The sequence below is a fragment of the Saccoglossus kowalevskii genome, chromosome 1 (assembly GCF_978046115.1).
Source record: "Saccoglossus kowalevskii chromosome 1, keSacKowa6.1, whole genome shotgun sequence".
NCBI lineage: Eukaryota > Metazoa > Hemichordata > Enteropneusta > Harrimaniidae > Saccoglossus > Saccoglossus kowalevskii.
The window spans coordinates 29,522,395-29,541,616 of NC_140641.1; the positions used below are offsets into that span (position 1 = coordinate 29,522,395).

The window sequence follows — 19,222 nt, forward strand, 5'->3', positions numbered from 1 at the left end:
TTGTAACCTGTACCAGCTACCCCCCCTTGCCCCCCCCCCCCAATCAATGGGAAGCTGGACTTTCATCATGTTGTTTATTTCTTTTTTCAAGTTCGTTGTAAAAGCCGCGCTGTCATGGGGTATAGATTAGTCGCGCGGTGACCAGAGAATCGTAAATTAGCTGTCATTGGCTTCAACTTGAACTAATGGAGTACTTGGCTGTATTTTATAAATTAAAGGGCGGTGGTCGTCGCGCCGCGTCCTGTTCGATATGGGACTTATAGCGACGTACACAACGCGTGTAAAATACATTGTTTATTTACATGAAATTCGAACACGCTCTGCGCGACGACCACCGCGCTTTAAAAGGGGGACATTCAGTGCAGTTGTCGGTGTGAAAGTGAATTATGTGGAGCGCCCCCAATTGTTAGGGATGTGCAACTTGGATGGAATCCGTTTTCAAAACTGCTCTGTTGAGTTCGGGAATACTTTTTATGATAATGATTTTCTCTTGAACTCACAACTTTTCAAAAAAGTAAATATATTTATGGTAAGTTCACTAAAATAATGAGTTTTAATTTGACTTCCATGTGTAATTAAAAACTCTGGCGTCACTTACGTGTGTGTTTTAAACATTTAATTAATTATATCAATACTATTTTTTTTACTATATTTTATTCATATCTTTTTTCATCGGCGCATATTGAGAAAATCTTTATCTCCGATTATTTGGATTGTAAGCCATCAAATGACTTCGTGTACGGTGAAGTGGTTAATTATTCACTGGGTTTTAATTTTGCTTATTACACTGACTGGAAAATGCGCTAAATTAAAACCCAGTGATTATGTAAAATTTAGCATAGAACACATTATCTAAATGATAAAACCGTGAGTTTAAAACCCACTGAATATGCCTGAAATGCTAAATCAGTGAAATTTAAACCAGTGAAAATTAGTCATTTTACATTATATGCCCCCACCAGCGGCTGCGACAACAAGACTCTAATGGAGCTCTCTATTATTGTTATGCAAATTGTACTAACAATAGCTTGCCGATTTGCATGTGAAAGTGTTTCGACCCGCCGGTACACATTTTCCCACCTTGGCCTGAAATAGCTGACCACACCCCAGCGGACATCGGTGCGTAACGTAGCAGTGCCCCATCTGACTGGTCTCCGTACAGGTGAAGGTAAGTGAACATTGTTTCTGATTTGTCAAAATGTATGCCAGGTGGGAACACGGAATGTTGTTAATTTCGACGAGTTCAGTTATTTTGTGTTGTTAGTGGGGGTTGTCTCTTCGTTGTTTACCACATATTTGTTGTTTGATGGCATGTTTGTCTTGGGAGTGTCACAACACGATCGATTTGGTAACACAGGCCCACGGTACGTTAAGAAATGTGATCTCTTATACACGTGTCTCTCTCCCGACTCTACCCGGGACACAACTGTACGTTATGTTAATTGTACATTGTAAATGATAAGACTAAATCGTTGGTATACATTACATACACAACTCGTTTATAGAATGGAGTAAAAATAAAAACACTGAACGTGTCTTTCAATTAATCTCAATTTCTTTGACCAGTGCAGGAAAAAATAATAAACATTTAAACAAATAAATTCGTACTGATAAATAAACCGTGCCACATTGACCCACAGGTGTCCTACTACTGTAGAACTGCGTCAATACGTGTACATTCAAACCAGTATATCAGCCATGTTTACTTTCACTGATTTGTTTAGCGTAACGGAACTACAGATATAATTACACGTCTTCGACGTATTAGCTATTCACAACACATACTGAAGTTCCCTATATATTAATATCCCATGTAATATGCCTCATTTTTTTCATATAGAAATACAGACGTGATTCAATTGCTTTCAAAATTTCCTTTTAGTGAAAGCCTGAAAGCAATAAACATTCTAGATAAAGTACGTTATTTTTGTCCTCAACAGAGCAGTGAACTCACGAACATGTATCACCATAGACCATTTTAAGGTCTATGGTATCACCAAGCATATATTGAAGCTAAAATAATAACAATGTACATTGAATATTTTCCAATTTTGCATTCAAGGGTTATATTTAATCATGCACAATTCATTTCCAGCAACAACTTTCTAAACAATGGAATCCTGATCATGTGACCAGTCAATGTAGTAAACACCCATGATATATTTACACCTATTATTCAGTCACCCACCATAGTATGTCAATTTTTATTGTTGTATTTCACACAATCAGCTTGGCTCAGAGCATGGCATTAACCAGTAATGTAATGACTGTAAAGAGATTTTTTTGAAAAATAGAATGTACTAATTTGTTCGATAAGTGTTTTAGCATAAATATTTACTTTCTTTGAACACTGAGACAGTAAAGAAACATTTTTCCAATGTTGACTGTTTTTTTATTAATTTTATCATCATTTACGTTTGATGGTAATTCACATTCTGTTGTGTTATTTTGTAACTGACTGGTTTAAAATACATATATAGTAATTAACTCTTAATTAAAGGCCCCTTCAGTTGTCCTAAGACTGTGATTTATCCCTGTTTTATTTACATATGTTGTCTGTTGGTGTGCATATTAACCTACACGATTATCTTATTATATTTACCATATAATATTTTACTAGAAGTTTAAATTGCTAGAAATAAGTCAATTTTAGAAAAAAAAATTCTTCACTTTGCATAAAAAATGCAGCAATGATACATATTACTATTTGTACTACACGGATTGTAATTCTGCCAGGATTTCCCAGATAGTGATTAAATCTGTAATTTTTTTATTAAATGATGACACCGTGATCTGTATTCGCTCTCATCATGTGTTTGGAATTCCGGACTTATTTTGTGTTCCAATCACATTCATTTGTCCATTTTGGGTCCTCTTTAATGATACAATATGTATGATTTGCTGCAGATATATGCAAATATGCAAATAGTCAGCAATGGCCACCGCATAATAAGAGTGAATTGGGCGTTAGCAAAGGTCTCAACAAATCCATGTGTGTATGCACTTTTACTTTCGCTTTTCAATGTATCATAACATCTTGCAGAGTGCTTTTTATAAATGTTTAAACAATTATTTACTACTTCTCTGAAACATTTTTATTTAATTACTCATACTTTTATTTCTTGCAGATTTTTCTGCTGTGTACTTTGAACTTTGACCTGCATTTGTCATAGCATAAAACTGAATGAACCTGCAAAATTTACCCCTTATTTTTTTTTAAGTTGTAATCAAAATCTGTAACACATTTGAAATTATGCAATTATTGATTCAAAAAAATGTTGAATGGAAATTTTAGTCTAAAAATGTTTACATAATGTCACTCTCAGGTTAATTATGATTTGGATCAATGATTTAATAAACCTATATTCTTACAGAATGTTGCAGTAAATGTAATTATGCATGTCATAAAGAACACATGTCTACAACACACAGTGCTTTGTGTTCTTATAGGATTGCCACTGATGTATGTTATTGTTGTCAATTTATAATCAGCTTAAATTTGCAGGGCAAACCAATTCTGTAGCGACAGAAATTTGATTAGACTAAGAAGTTATAGTGACGGTTATGTCTGTAACGCTCATCTGATTATAATATACTGTCCATGTAAATGCCCTCAAATATACCAAAACACAAATATTTAATTTCGCATTACAACATTTAGTTATATTTAAAATTATGAAACTGAATACTATCATAAATTTGACTATAATAATAAGTCAATCAATACAACATTGATCGACTAAAAATCAATTTTTTAATTGTCATTTTCCCAGTAAATTTTAGATAAAAACTGAATAAGAAATTGCAGAAAGTTATCAATTTGAGAATAATTTCAATACAAATCCATGTATTATTTTATATTCAATATATTGATCTGAATAATCCATGAAAAATATAGGTATTCTTCAGTATGATGCATTGTATGTTAAAGACCTTTTTGAGATACGATAGAAGACATTTTTACCACATCTTAGAAACAAATATTAAATTGGATGGATGTTTTGGCCCACTCAATACTGCTTTTTATTTGTTTTTTGTCATGTGTATAACATCGTAGTATAAAAACATGTACAATTGTATAAATTGAGGAAGTGTGAAGTCACAATTTTACCACTTAGAAGTATATGTAGCATGTCATAAACTGAAAGATGTTGACCTACTATATATATATATATATATATATATGTGGATGAATGGATTGGATTCCTTGCTTACAGCTTTTTATCACTTAATGGGGTAATTATGAGAAAGCTAAACCATATGGTACAGTATTCCCAGTTATGTATTGTATACCAAGCATATACAGTGGATGGAATAGCAATAAAACAGCAGAGAGAATATTCTTTGAATTGAGAAATAATAATAAACTGACACGCTGAGTTATTGTGTTAATTGAAAGACAAGATATATAATTTAAAATGAAGGATTTTTTTATGTTACGGTCACAGCTCAAGAGAAAACAATTTTTGCTTTTTTATTTGGAAGTGTATTTTGGCTCGTTTTATTGGAATATTATTCAATTCATTATTGAAATAACTGAAAAACAAAATAATAATGATATTGAGAATTATATAATACTATTTTTATATCTCGTGTCACTGTCACCACCAAAAAAAAATGGTGGACAATATATTAAGTTATAAAATCATGAGCATTTAAAGAAACAACTTGATACAGTTCTTTCAGGATCCACATTGCAGCCAAGACAGTTCACACTGTTATGCTTATACTATCATGTAATATGGTTGTAAAAATGGAGGAAGAAATGCAATGCATAGCTAAGGCTGTACCTTTTTTTTAAATCTGAGAACCAGAAACAAATGTTTTGAGGTCGAAGGGATGGGTCTTAAACCAGGGTTTCCAACAATGGAATGCAATAACACATCAATAACGACATAACACATTATTAACATACACGATACTTTTACCCACATTAAACAGTCCTCTCATAAATTTAAAATTGTTCGAATGCAATCTGATTATATCTGCTTATTCTGGAATATCTGCTTTAATTTATCTAATATTTGAAAAGAAACTAAATCGATTTGTGTCAGGAGAATCATATGAAAGTGGTTGAATCAACAGGTTTTTTTAATTGTATAATCTACCGATACATTGTATCTGTCCACGCATCAAAGTGGTGGGCTGTATTGCAAAAATTCTTCAGATACCTATGGCACCACAAACGATTTCAAGCATTTGCATTTCAATCTTAGCATTGTCATTTAAGGTGCGGTACATGTAACGATGAATGACTGTGTATGTTTAAGGTAATGCCTGCTACTTTTACTATCGAACTTGAATAAGAATCTAAGACATATACTGTACATATATACGTACTTTAAAATACACACCACATATTTGCAAGACCCACCTTACTAGGTTAAAATAACTTTAGCCAAATTGTTAATTTGACAAGTCTGCATTCTGTGGCACTGCTATAGTATAATATTACGTTTAGCCAAATTATTTCTTTTCTTACCATTTGAAAGTGGGTAAAACATTCGAAAATTCATGATGTCATAAATACATGCTAATATAGAAACTGTTTTTTTTTAAGACTTGCCATTACTGTTCTTCGACTTAAGATGAGCCAAAAAGAAATTCAATGAAAATAAATAAAAAAGTGAGTAATAAAAAAATACCCTAATAAAAACAAATGAATAATAGAAAATCACTCATGCATCACACTAAAATAATGCCTTTTACAGTCAAATCCTGTGGTACGGTAACTATCCCGTAGACCAATTGTCTGAACTTCATCTAATTACGTTTAAAGGCTCATGCTTTTCACATTGATTAGAAGATGCTCATTATTGTCTTCGTTATGTGCTACTAATTAGAGTATTGGAATATCTTTGTGGTTATTTTTTATATTTGTATATCCACAATGCATAAAAGATCTATAAATTGCTATGATTGGAAAGAAAAATGAATAGCATAATAAATAAATTATGACTCTAAATTCTATAAATGTGTGTAGACAATCTAATAATATGGTAATCTTTCTGGTTTGCTTTTGATTATAAATTTATTCATTTTTATTTCATGGATTTAAATGTTTTTCAAGCGGTAGAAATTTGCAATACTTCTGTGTCACTCAGTCTGGTTATTTCAGAATTTTTCTCTTTTTAATATTTAGAATCTCAAAACACAAAACATACAAATTGATCTAAACTCTACAAATTTTCAGTCCTTTTGTTAATTAATTTTTTTATAATTTTTGTTAATACACAGTTAATTAACATAATATGTTTACTCTGCTGTTTTGATTGAAATTCCACAATTTACACATTTCAGGAACACAAGTGCAATTATGCAAATTGCTTCATCTGATGACATCCCCCAATTATCTACAAACCGGATTTCCAATCAAATATTTGAAATTTTTGTTATAATAAGGTCAACAAATACAAGAGCAATATTTGTAAAGTTAATTTACAAGCTTATTATAAACTATGAAACTACTGACAGAGGTCAGAGGTCACCCCACCTGCATGCTACCGTGACACTTGAATTACATTTTAAAAATAAACTACTGGTTGATAATTATTCAGGGATACCAACTGATTTGTTCCTCACTATGTTTTATTTGTTTGGAGATTCAGATTGAACTTGGAATTCTCCTCAATTTTGTGACTTTAGTGCCACTTAGAATATTTCATGATTTTATCTGGTTGTAACTGACATTTTCATAAAAAATTACAAATTTTCAATCAAAATCTTTACAAAATATTTCCTAATTTTATAAAAAAAGTTGAATTGCTGATAATATTTAGTGCCACATTATCAGTGCGAAATTTCTGCAGTGAATGTTTCGTAATTATTCAAGCACTTTCCACACACTGTAGACATGAAAGTGAAACACTCAAAACTGAAATATTTACCAAAAACGATATTTGAATTAAATATTAACACTTTGACAGTTTACTATCCCAATATGTCTCCTTAATGCATCAAAACAGGTGGTGTTTCATAAAACAGATTAACAAGTGAATGAATGTGTAATAAAAACAACCATAACCAACGACTCATTGTCCTTAGACAGCATTTAGGATTCTGTTATTACTATTTACCAATTGCGAATAGTGAATATTTTTTAGGTTTTTTGTTACATAAATTTATGTCTTTTTCAAGACAAAATTTTCAACCATAGGTTATATATAATTATAACCATCAGAAATAATATATACACATACAACTGAAAAAGCATTGAATACAATATAATAATGAGGTTATTCCGTATATATTCACGAATGCAGTACAGTGATCATATCAAATATGTACATGTACTGCCTGAAGGCATACTTTGCGGTATTCTTGGGATGAACTTATTATGTATACATCTTTTTCCTGCTTGAAAAAATAATTTAATGAAAGATAACATATTTTTGCAGCCAGAAATAGCAATAATAAATTGTTTGCGTTGGGCGCACGTTTGTGCTCAGAGATGGGATTCTATTTCCATAACGTACTATAGCACTTCTGCGTTCAATGTGAACAAAAATGTTCAAATACGACATGAACCTGACACGCAAATAAGAAAAACATTCAAGTACATCTGTAACACTATCGAACCTGTTCGTACAGCGTTTTACAGTCGGTTGAATTCAATTTTTTTCAGTGAGATGTGTGGGAGTCTAGTTTATTGCATTTTTAGAATTATAATTTTCTAACAGTATGTGGCAATAACGTTTTGTATAACTACATAACTATGAAATGAAAAATAAAAGATAAATTTACATATTTTGTTCGTTGATAGCAGTGTGAATATAGTGTGAAAACATTGGTCAATGTTCCCATGTCATCAATTTGTCAGTAATTTAAATATTTATTCGAGAATAGCATCTCTGGATGTGCTCACATTGATTGTTATGTGAAAAAGAATGAATATAGTCAGACCTTGCATAAAAAAAAAAATTTCTGGTCAATTTTTTTTTTTTTTAAATGGGCTGAATGTTGCAGGTTTAATCAATATGTCAGTGCTCATTCCAAATTTTGTAAGCTTTATGAATATATATGTAGTAAATCTTTCAAATGTACAATGAATACAATGGTGTTTTGTTGAGATTTTCACCCCAATGGGCACTTATAGCCTTAGATAACCGTTCATGCACATTATCTTAGCCATTATATTTTTGACATCCTAACCCAATGTAGATGTTGATATGAATCTTGTATACACACGTGCATGACAGAAATAATTTTCTGATCTAACAATAAACACAATGGAAATGACAATCATTGTCTATTTATTCTGGCATGCAGTTTTCAAAGGAGATTTCAAAATTGAATAATCATTTTGTCATTTTTGATATACACATGTACGCATCAATATGTATGTGGGTATATTTGTATGATCAACTCGTGTATGTAATAATTCCATATAACTATGAAAGTTGGCTTGCTGATGAACAGAAATTCTTCAATCTTTTACCTTATCTCAATAAACATTTTTGAGAAATAATGCTTTGTGTTTGCCCTATCTATTTTGAAGCAGATAACCATTGGAAAATATTTGGAAATGATCATACATTAATTTTCAAGTTTTCATTTTCTGTGTATATATAAAGCACAGACAGGGAGGTATTGTCATTCCAATGTCTGTGTGTGCGTGTGTGTTTGCGTGTGTTATTTATCATCGCTATCACAGTGTGTGGGTGAATTTAATCAATGAAAACTTGACTCAAATTTTCATGTGATAATTACAAGATCTAAAAAGGTTTTATAGTACACATTGAAACTAATTTTGTATACCTGTATATTGAGGTCAAATATTTTATATCTGGTTCTATTAATAATTGTATGCAATATATCATAACCAGCCAGTTTGGAAGAGTATATATTTAGTTAATTGTTGATTTCACCAAGTATGCACATTTTTTATAAATTTTCATAATTTTCCCTAGCAATAAATTGTTTTTTAAATTTAATAAAGCTGTTTACATTACTTAAACTGTTGTACCATTCATACTTGCTGTAATGGATTAGATAAAGAATTAATATAAAGTAAAAGAATTTTTACTCCAGGATACTATTCACTCTGATAAATTTCAATTTAGTCAGTTTATTTGTGTCTTAAGATTTAAAAAAAAAATGTCATTATTTTTGTAAAAATCAAATACATATTAATATTGACACATAGAACATAATACTAAATTGTATTGTACAATAAATATAATTTATTTATGAACAAACAAAATATTATTTGTATGGATATGACGTACATAGATGAAGCTCTCCCATACAGCTACAGCTGGTATCCTATGATTATATGATGCTTTGTATTTTATGAATAACTTACGTCATCATGTAATGCAACCGACTGTGTATTATTATTTGTATTTTGATCCGGATACACATGTGTGCAGTATTGTTTTTTCTACAAACAATTAAGTAAAATTCTGATTTAATGAAGATTTTGACCGTAAATTTTACAAACATTATAGAATGCTTTTAACAGCTAAAATATACAGTAAATAACCCCCCCCCCCCTCCCTCCTATTCAGAAAACCCTACCTCCTCCAGGTTGTAAATGTTGAGTTGTTAGCATTTACTGTTAGTTTGAAATAGTACGCAGACATGAAATTGATTATATAAGTATTACAGCCAATTTAAAAACAAATGATTACTATTAATATGGTAATTATATTTGACAGTTTTCGATTTACTTTGTTAAGAATCCTTAGTCATTGTGGAAAAATGTACAAATTGATGATTAATTTATTACGTAAAAATCTAAAAATTTCAAAGTCGATTTGCTTCCTATTTTATACATAATGAAATAAATGGATCCTTGATTAGGAAGCTTGCATAACATTGCCCAATTGTAAGGGCCAACCCAATGGTGAAGTTGCAAATGTGAGGGTAAACAACCGCTACATGCAAGTCACTAACTGTCGTACATATGAAGTTTAACTGGTATGATTTTATTAACATGCCTGACTGAAAAAATGTACACAGTACGTGTTCTTCCCATCAGTTAAGATAGAATGCTGTACAAATAAAAAAAGTATTGTCATTTTCTTTATTTTTACGTATTTGATATATCATGTTATAAAGATTAAGAAAATGAAATAAAACATGTTGTCATAGTACTCAGATCACAGAAAAACAATCAATAAAATACAGTGATAATAGCATGTTTTGTCTTTTTTAGGGCATATTACCATTGTTTCTTATGGCATGGATATGTATCAATATCTAAAAATTTTGCTTCGTGACATATGGTGAAAAAAGATACAAGTCTTACAGGGTACTTTTTGATGATGACAAGTATTAAAAAATTGACAACATTTCTATGGAAAAACCTTGCTAAAATGGCATTTGATTCATATAATTTTTTTTAAAAATCAAAATGACATTGAACCAAAAAAGTTCACCTACTGTTGACTATATACTAAAACGAATAATTGTAGACAGATTTTGACACAAAAACTTGCTACTGTTATATATGCTAAAATATACACAAATGTAAAATATGCGTGAGTAGCATTCTACCCCAATGCCACTTTTACTGTCCAATTTACATATTAATTTTGTTATGTTGGTGATAACTAACATCTTAGTAAATTCTATTGCTTGAGGCAGTTTGATCTGAATTCAAAATTAAATATTACAAAATTATTAACTGCAGCTGAGGGGTATATAAAGATTTGTCTCACTGATCCAACAATTATATATTTACCGAGGTGCAGCCGAAGTGAATAATTACTACATCCAACAAATCTTTATATACCCCACAGCTTACAGTTAATAATTATTTTGTCATCTTGAATTCAGGAGTTTACTTGTCAAAATCATTTGCTGATTTTAATGTCCATGTGGACTCATCGGCAAGCATTGCAGCGCAGCGGTCAACGGGCTAAGCAAATAAGTAACTATACAAAATTTGTCTATTGACAAGAATATTTTGGATGTCGTACAGTCATCTGCCAACCTGGTTGCACGTTTGTGTGCTTCATTTGTGTTGTATTATCGATCAGGCCGAACACGATCTTGTCCGCTGCTTGTGTTGCATGTTGTGGGTTTCTGCATCTGTATTGAAAGTATTGTTTTGATCATCATAGTAATAAGTTGTTGTTGACCATGTCCATATTTGGCTTTCAAAATTTTGAAGTTTGATGTCCAAATTTGATCCAAATTCTGTAGGCAACATATGGTACTGTGTCCTACGTGCAAACACCATTAGAGTGGAATGGTGGCATGATTTGCATAAACTTGGGGGGCCCTGCAGTTCTCCTCCAATCAGCTTGGCGTACTAGAATATGAAAGAGGATAAAAAATTTTAAATACATGTCACCGAGCAATATTTTGAGATATGAAGGAATAATTTCACTAGAAAAATATAAAATTACCATTTTAACCATTTTCCATGACATTTCAAACTGAATTTTTTTCATTTACCGTATGAAAGTATCATAAATGAAAAAACATAAGTTTCATGATATTTTAATCAATGAATGGTCAAACCAATATGTTTACAATCCCTGGGAACAATACTGCCTAGCCATGTGCCATTGTGTGCATCAGATTATGCCTGTCTATCAACAACAACTGTATTTTTGTTTATATGTTTTATTCCCTAGGCAATAACAAAGATCACAGTTCAAGATGGTTGAAGGCTGCGGACTAAAGTGCATGAAAGCACTCCTATTTATTTTCAACTTCATTTTCTGGGTAAGATTTCATATTTGTTTTTTAAATATAGAGGGCGCTGTCTATATTATATTTTAGTCACTGTTATCCAATCACCTTTATTTCCATATATTCATTCATTTATTAATTAAGGTTGCTGTTCTTTCATTATTTTCAATGTCACTCAGTTCAATGCCAATTTTGTACATATTAGTTTTTCTTCATGAAAGAACATTGTTATTTCTCCACTAGAGGGCGCAATTCCTTACAGCAGTTGTTCACCTGCAAGGATTTTTGTGTACACCTCTTCATTGTCCTAATATTTTCAACAAAATAAATATTACTCAATCAACTTAACTATCTATCTGAAGCAAACATACATCAATAAGTGTATTTAGTATATATTTAGTGTATCATTAAAATATGACCCTTATTTGACCACAGAAACGCATTACCGGTACATTTCATTTCACAGTCACTCTCATTTACATAAGCGCATGTGCTACTAATAGAGCAGATAAAATATTGTACTGGTGCATGATAGAGTAAATGAAAATATAATCTGCCTGATTTGTTTTCTATTTTTTCTGGGTCATAACCTTTTGTTTGATATATTATAGCTATCAGGTATAGCCCTATGTGGTGTAGGAATATGGATCACAGTGGATGGTGAGAAGTTCATCGGCGTGCTGGATAACCCGTTGGTGGTAAACTCTGCGTATATGCTAATTGCCGCTGGTGCGGTTGTTATTGCAGTTGGTTTCTGTGGTTGTTGTGGAGCCATTAAAGAAAGCAGGTGTCTTCTGGGATGTGTAAGTTTTCAATAGTAAGATTTTTAAACTAATGATCAGAAATTCTTTACCAAAATATTTCTTTTTTTTTGCATTTTAAACATTAAAACAATGACATTGGCTTCAAATGGAATAGCTTTGTTTACATAAGAATATCATATCGGTTTACTTAAAGCAGCGAGTCATCACCCGCGCGTGCGTCAGGCGGCCATAGCGTGTCATTATTTACAAACAAGCGTCCACCCATGAGCCTTTGCTTTTTTAGCGTTTGTTGTTATCGTCGCTCGGGACTCAATTCCAGCACATACGTAGGTGATGACCTCCTGCTTTAATATGGACATTTTTTTTCTAATGAATACTTAATTTCATAGCTTCATACCAATTATGAGTGCTTTTTTACTTACAATTGTGACAAAAAGTTGCAAATGTATAATAAGTTCATACGCATGACCCCACAAGGTCACACATCCTGGTACTTTTTGTTTCCCGTATAACAGCAGTAAGATTCACTATTATATGTGTAACTTGTTTTTTCATGATTAACTGTTTTTGAATTTCAATAACAATTGCTTGCATTGCGAATAAAGTGTAAAAAAGAAATTCTCTTTGAGTTTACCAGGATGTGTAATTTTTTAGAAATTGCACTTTTGGCCTACTTTAAACTTGGTGAAAACTAAGATTCAAGACGTTAATGATAACCATGACATTGATATACTCATATTTGTATTCATTCCTAGTACTTTGTATTTCTGCTGATTATTTTCCTTGTGGAGTTGAGTGCTGGGATTTTAGCGTCCATTTATGGTGCTGAACTTGAGAGCTATGTTATAACCTCAGCTAACAAGACTCTTATGGAAGATTATGGTAATGTGAAATATGTCACTGATGCATGGAATGAAGCACAACTTATTGTAAGTGTTCAAATTGCTATGTGATTCATGATTGTAAGTTTATGATTATTGATCAGTTCAAACAGGTGTCATTCGTAGATCCTGTTGGGTCGTCAAATCGAGCAAAATTGTTGTTGTCTGAGTAAAAATATGTCTGCATGTCTGTTAATCCATGTTTTGTTAAATTGCCAGTAAAAATTAGTTAAATCACTTTCAATTTTGAATAACTTGGCCAAAAAAGTAAATCTGAAAGTTATACTGATAAAAATCCGACCCATTGAGTCATTGTTTGTCTTTACTACAATATTTAAAGTCAGACATTGGCGTATGCAAATTCTGCTTCAGTTGCAAAATAAATACAACTAATCTAGGAAGTATGTAATCTGTTCAATATACAAAGTTCGCAGTTGTCGCAGTGATAACATAAGAAAAATACTGTGGAATACTTTATTTTCGCTGGAATTAATTTTCACTGAAAAGGCTTTTTGGGCGTTTTGTATGGAATTTATTTTCACTGATTTTTGATGAGTTAAATGTGAAATATAGGAAAAAAAGTATATTCCCTGGATTTTATTTTCACGGAATCTTTCCTTCAGCGAAAATAACGAAAATAAATTCCAAGTGAAAATAAAGTATACTACAGTAGTTGTATTATTTAGTTAATAATAGGTTTGTCGTCTCAAATTCAGAAGTTTAACTTACTAATCATGTGGCATATCTGCATGGTCTCAGTGGCAAGCACATCATCCAGCAACTTGGCTCAACAGTTATTTTCTCAATTTTCATTGTTTGTTTACATATTCAAATTGTGTAGCCAGCACTATGTGTTTTCAGTATTGTCGTACATGCAGACATTATTAGATTGGAATGCCGACATAAACTGAGGGGTATATTATCAATTCCATTCTATGTGACCAGCTCTCCTCCGATTAGGGCGTACTAAAATATGAGAGATGACAAGACTTTTTAATTCCAAGTCAGCGAGGAAAATTTACAGATATGAAGGAATAATATTACCGTAGAAACAAAAAATTCCAATTTTGACCATTTTCCATTTCAATCATGGTATTTCCATAGCATTATACCCTATCTTGGAAGTCATTTTGTATTGAAAAATTACAATCAGAGTTCATAATTAGAAAATTTGTAAAACTTGTTCAAATGTGTTACTACCCGGTATTGAACAATTATTGTTACTTCTCCATTGAAGGTTATGAGCCGACCTTCCTTATTGATACTGGCTTTCTTAATTATTACTTGCTCTGAAAACATAGCTTTGTATTTACAATTGTTTATTAACCAATGCTGCTGAATATATGTACAGTGAATACATTTTAAATAATAAACCATACTGTGTTACTAAAAAGGGATATTTGTGCAATGTGAGAATTCTGTTGCATAGTGGTCATACCTAGGTTCTGTTAATATAAGACCTGAATTAACTAAGGAGTCAAAGAGTGTGTTGAATGTACATCAAGGTTTGCTCAGATTTATGAATGCAGTGTCTTGAGTATTAAGTACTTGACACGTGTACTCTGGGATTCTGGATATACATCAATGAAACTCTTCAGTTATCAGTACAATACTAGATTATGGGAAATCACTTTATGATGAGTTGTACTCACATAGAGTACATATTCATCAACCTGCTTGCAGATGTTCTATGAACGGTATTACATTATGAGTGTTTTAAAATCAAATGACAGGGAATGTTTTTTCTTCAGATTTTAAAATAGTTGGTCACACACGAGAAATAACATGGTATATGTGCTCTCTGCTCATTGAAAATTTTCAACTAATTTTTTTTATATAAAGTTTGAATGCTGTGGTGTCTATGGTTATGAGGATTATCAGGAAACATCTTGGTTTGAGTCAAGCCCGTTGGCTTATCCTGTGACCTGTTGTAAGATTGTTAACTACAAGAGTGCAACTCCAGTTGATCCTGAAAAGTGCTACGAGATGGAAAATGTAGACTGGGCTGGAAAATACATGAACACACGGGTAAGACACTGTTTAGTTAATAAGGTTAAGTATTTAACAATGTGACATTTTTATGCAGAGGATAAATAAATAAGTAATACGGTAGTTTAGTTAGTTGTTTAACCCAACCCTATACAGGGACTGGTTGGTTAATAAGTTTTAGTATAAAATGTTGTACAACCCTTATTGTTCACTAATACATGCTATTGTTATTTTATTACACATTTTCAGTATTGTGAGAGATATTATGTTGATTTGAAATTGCATAAACAAATGAAAAAAGATGGCACACAAATCAATCAATTACATATTTCAATCCATCTACTGCATCATCTGCGTCTTTCAATGTAGAGCGATAACAATATTGTATGTTCCACAGTTCCATAGGGCCAATAGCATTTCACTGTACACCTGTCTTAGATGTAAAAACAAGCGAAAATTTATGATATCTCTCCAGAATAAACATATAATACATAATGATGGTGTCTTATAGTATATGATAATATTGCAGCTTATCAACTCCTCATCCAATATCTAAGACACTATGAGTCATTAGTATTGTAATAAAGTATTAAACCACAATATCCTGTATCAGGACTTAATAGTTAATAAGGTTAGGATTTAATCACACTTATTAATATGACTTGTGTAATAATAGATCTGGTTATTTATAATTATTGTACATATTTTTGTCAATTTTTTTAGGGTTGTATTAATCAGTTCCAATCTTGGGTCCATGATAATGTATACATACTTGGGGGTGTCAGCATTGGAGTGGCTTGCTTACAGGTAAGATGTATTACAACCATGTTGCTAAGTTCAGACAAAAGTAAATGATGTGAATGATAAACACAGCGATTACATCTGGCATTATATCATCACCAAGCGACATAGATTGTACGCTCAACCACATACTTTTCATGTTTGTCACGAAAGTCAGGGCGCTCACACACTGAGGAAAGTGCATTGAAACCATTGGATGAAAAACAAATACAGATTGTGAACTGTGTTGGGAAATATAGCCTGGTTAACTTTCTCTTGTTTCATGGGTCTTTCGTCTCTCTCTATAATAGTCTGGACATGTTTTCTAGATTTCGCTTATTAATCTTGTAAATTTATTCAACCTTCACCAAAAATGGGATGGTCACACTTTTGTCTCTATAGTAACTATCAGTTGATGACATATAACAGTCGTCCATTTTTGAAAAATTAGCATATTCAGTTGATCAGCATGTAAAATACTTTATTTTAACTGGAATTAATTTTCGCTGAAAAGACTTTTTGGGTGTTTTGTATGGAATTTATTTTCACCGATTTTTGATGAGTTGAATGTAAAATATAGGAAAGAAGGTATATTCACTGGATTTTATTTTCACTGAATCATTCCTTCAGCGAAAATACCAAAAATTAATTCCAAATGAAAATAAAGTATTCTACAGTAATACGGGGCGGGAGCAAGATCCAATAAAGTACCGGTAAGAGAATAGTAACCAGGCTGTGAGAAATATTTAACTTTTCAGATTCCTGAATTTAAGCTGTTGTTGAGCATTCATTTGTTCCATATTTTATATGCATAAATTTAAACATTTGAATTACTAATACATTTCGTTTTTTTTTCTTTCATTCACAGCTGTTTGGAATGATTTTTGCTATCTGCCTGTGTAGAAATATCGGTGATGATGACTAGATGCCTGTATTGGTGTTGCCATGGTTACTACCGTACACATTGTGTTTTTATTAGATTCTTCAAAAACATTTTTTTATAAATATCCAGCTGGTATAAAATAAATTTTCCTGTAGTTTTTTCTAAGTTGAATGAAACTGCAAAAAGTTGATTATTATGCCTGAATTGGTTTATTTTAATTGTTTTGTTTTTTTATTTTTGAACAATGTGTTACATCTTGACTTTGATGTACCATTTTTAAACCTCTCAAAAAAGAATATTTGTTCAATTAGAAAAAAAATTAATATAAATCAATCATTTGGTCAAGCTTTCACTATAATTAAAGACTATCTGACCAGGTTTTAAATATTGATCGATGTACATTTATAAATTATAGTTATTAATTTGTAGTTTATACTAACACCGTATCAAGGGTGTAAAAAATCTAAACTAGTGTACAAAAATTGTGATTAATAGCATATAAAGTTGTTTTCATTGCAGTAGTTCATTTTGCTAGAGGTATGCGTACAGTACATTCCATAAACACTATTCAACAATAGAATGGGATTGTGAGATCGGCTGAAATTCAACTAAGTCTCTCCCCCTACCCCCCAAATGGATTTGTTTTTGTCAAATTTCGAAAGTCTTTGCTGTGACAACAATACATCAAATTCAGTCATACAGATGAAAAAGTTTTTAAGAAATACTTTGTAGTTGCAGTATTCCGTAGTTTCATCTCTATATTGAATACATGGTATATGGTATACAATGGAAACATGTAATGAATATAATGACATATATTTTTTGAATTATTGCAACCTCAAATTGTTTTCATTGCATCCTAAAAAATTTTGGCAAAAATGTCACACTTGAACATAATAATTTAGACACTGTACTGATTTTGATAGTAAATGTGAACAATTTTTCAGAGAAGACTGCCCTCATTTACATATTTAAAACTAAAAATGTTATCTTGGTCTGGCTTTGATTCTTTTAACTGAAAGTGTTGACTGTCGATCTAATATACTCTTCTATACAATTCTCAATCTTACCACCGGTGGCGCTTCTAAGGTACTGGTATGCTGGTATATTTGTCACAAGGGAACAGATCATCTTATATTGACCAATTCAGTAATTATGGATTATTTTGTATATGCTTGCCGAATCTTTGAACATATTTTAAAGATATTTTTAATTTCTTTAGCACACATTAGATTCTTGCACTTATCTTATTAAGGGGTATAAGTTTATAGTCTAAATTAACAATCAGTCACATGACTGGTATACTTGTCTTGTATTTGTTAATTGTCAAATTATCATCTGATGTCATTTGCATGATTCAAGAGAACAAACTTCTAGAATTTTGCACTATATGATTTAATCTGCTTCGTAGAAACAATTTTATAAAAATTCAAAAATATTACATGACTACATTTTGATTAAAGGTTATTAACCTCAACTGATTTTAAGTAAAAAATGTATTTTACTATTTGTGCTTTTAAAATATTGTATAAATATATATAAATGGAATACTGCAAGAAATATAAAATGATCATACCAAAACTTGTTAAATATAGGGGTAGATGGTAAAGTGAAAATACTTTATTTTTAATTACTAGTATACATATATTGTATGCTTTTGAGATTGAAAATCCCACCTCATAGTTTTCCCATTAAAAGCAAGCTTTTGTGTTCTGAGAATGTATTTATGTAGAAGTTTGAAGCTTTTTATATTTACCATGTTTCTGAGCTTTCTTCCCTATTTACCCACAAATCTCTTTGAGTGTATCAGTCAATGCAAACTGTTGTATTTCTTTTAATCACATTGTTTTTCTTAAACACATTTTCTAATTAAAGAAAAAAAAAGTTACCTATAGTAAATTACATTGTTGTGAATGCATGTAGATTTGTCCATAGTCCCATGGTGCTTTGCACTACGCCATCCAGTGTATCCGTGGTGATGTGGTCTTGTGTGTTACCATTCATAATGTGACCATACCTTTTTATTACGTGGCGATAAAATCATTTTTTTTTGTTCTACAACTAGTTCTACAACTATTGTAACATTACACTATAAGTAACAAGGTAGCAATGGTATTTTTTGTGTTTTCTTAAAAAATGGGCCAATTGGGCTGTTGCTCAATGGTTTTTTGCCAAAAAGATTGGCATTGCATTTGAGAGTAGGGCAGTGTATAAAACTATTATATACCGGGGTATTAGTAACATACACAGATTTCCACTGAAATCTTACCAGGGATGTG

The 19,222-nt window shown here is 31.5% G+C and overlaps 1 protein-coding gene across 2 annotated transcripts; it reads left to right on the forward strand.

Annotated features, from left to right (window-relative positions):
- Positions 1-1,035: 1,035 nt before the first annotated feature.
- LOC102803521 (tetraspanin-18-like) lies at positions 1,036-18,842 on the forward strand. Of its 2 annotated transcripts, XM_085500610.1 has the most exons (8): positions 1,083-1,168; positions 5,561-5,626; positions 11,589-11,679; positions 12,258-12,449; positions 13,166-13,339; positions 15,134-15,319; positions 16,004-16,087; positions 16,929-18,842. In XM_085500610.1, the coding sequence occupies exons 3-8, from the start codon at positions 11,614-11,616 to the stop codon at positions 16,983-16,985; spliced, it is 759 nt and encodes a 252-aa protein (XP_085356736.1). In that variant the 5' UTR covers positions 1,083-1,168; positions 5,561-5,626; positions 11,589-11,613; the 3' UTR covers positions 16,986-18,842. The 2 variants fall into 2 exon arrangements, with proteins under 2 accessions (XP_006823920.3, XP_085356736.1); XM_006823857.3 differs by lacking the exon at positions 5,561-5,626 and having other exon boundaries at positions 1,036-1,168.
- The last annotated feature ends 380 nt before the right edge of the window (positions 18,843-19,222 follow it).

Coding starts and splice junctions, on each gene's coding strand:
- LOC102803521 (XM_006823857.3), top strand. CDS start 11,614: ATGGTTGAAGGCTGCGGACTAAAGTGCATGAAAGCACTCCTATTTATT. Junction 15,320..16,003: donor GAAAATACATGAACACACGG/GTAAGACACTGT, acceptor CAATTTTTTTAG/GGTTGTATTAATCAGTTCCA. Junction 16,088..16,928: donor TTGGAGTGGCTTGCTTACAG/GTAAGATGTATT, acceptor TTTCATTCACAG/CTGTTTGGAATGATTTTTGC.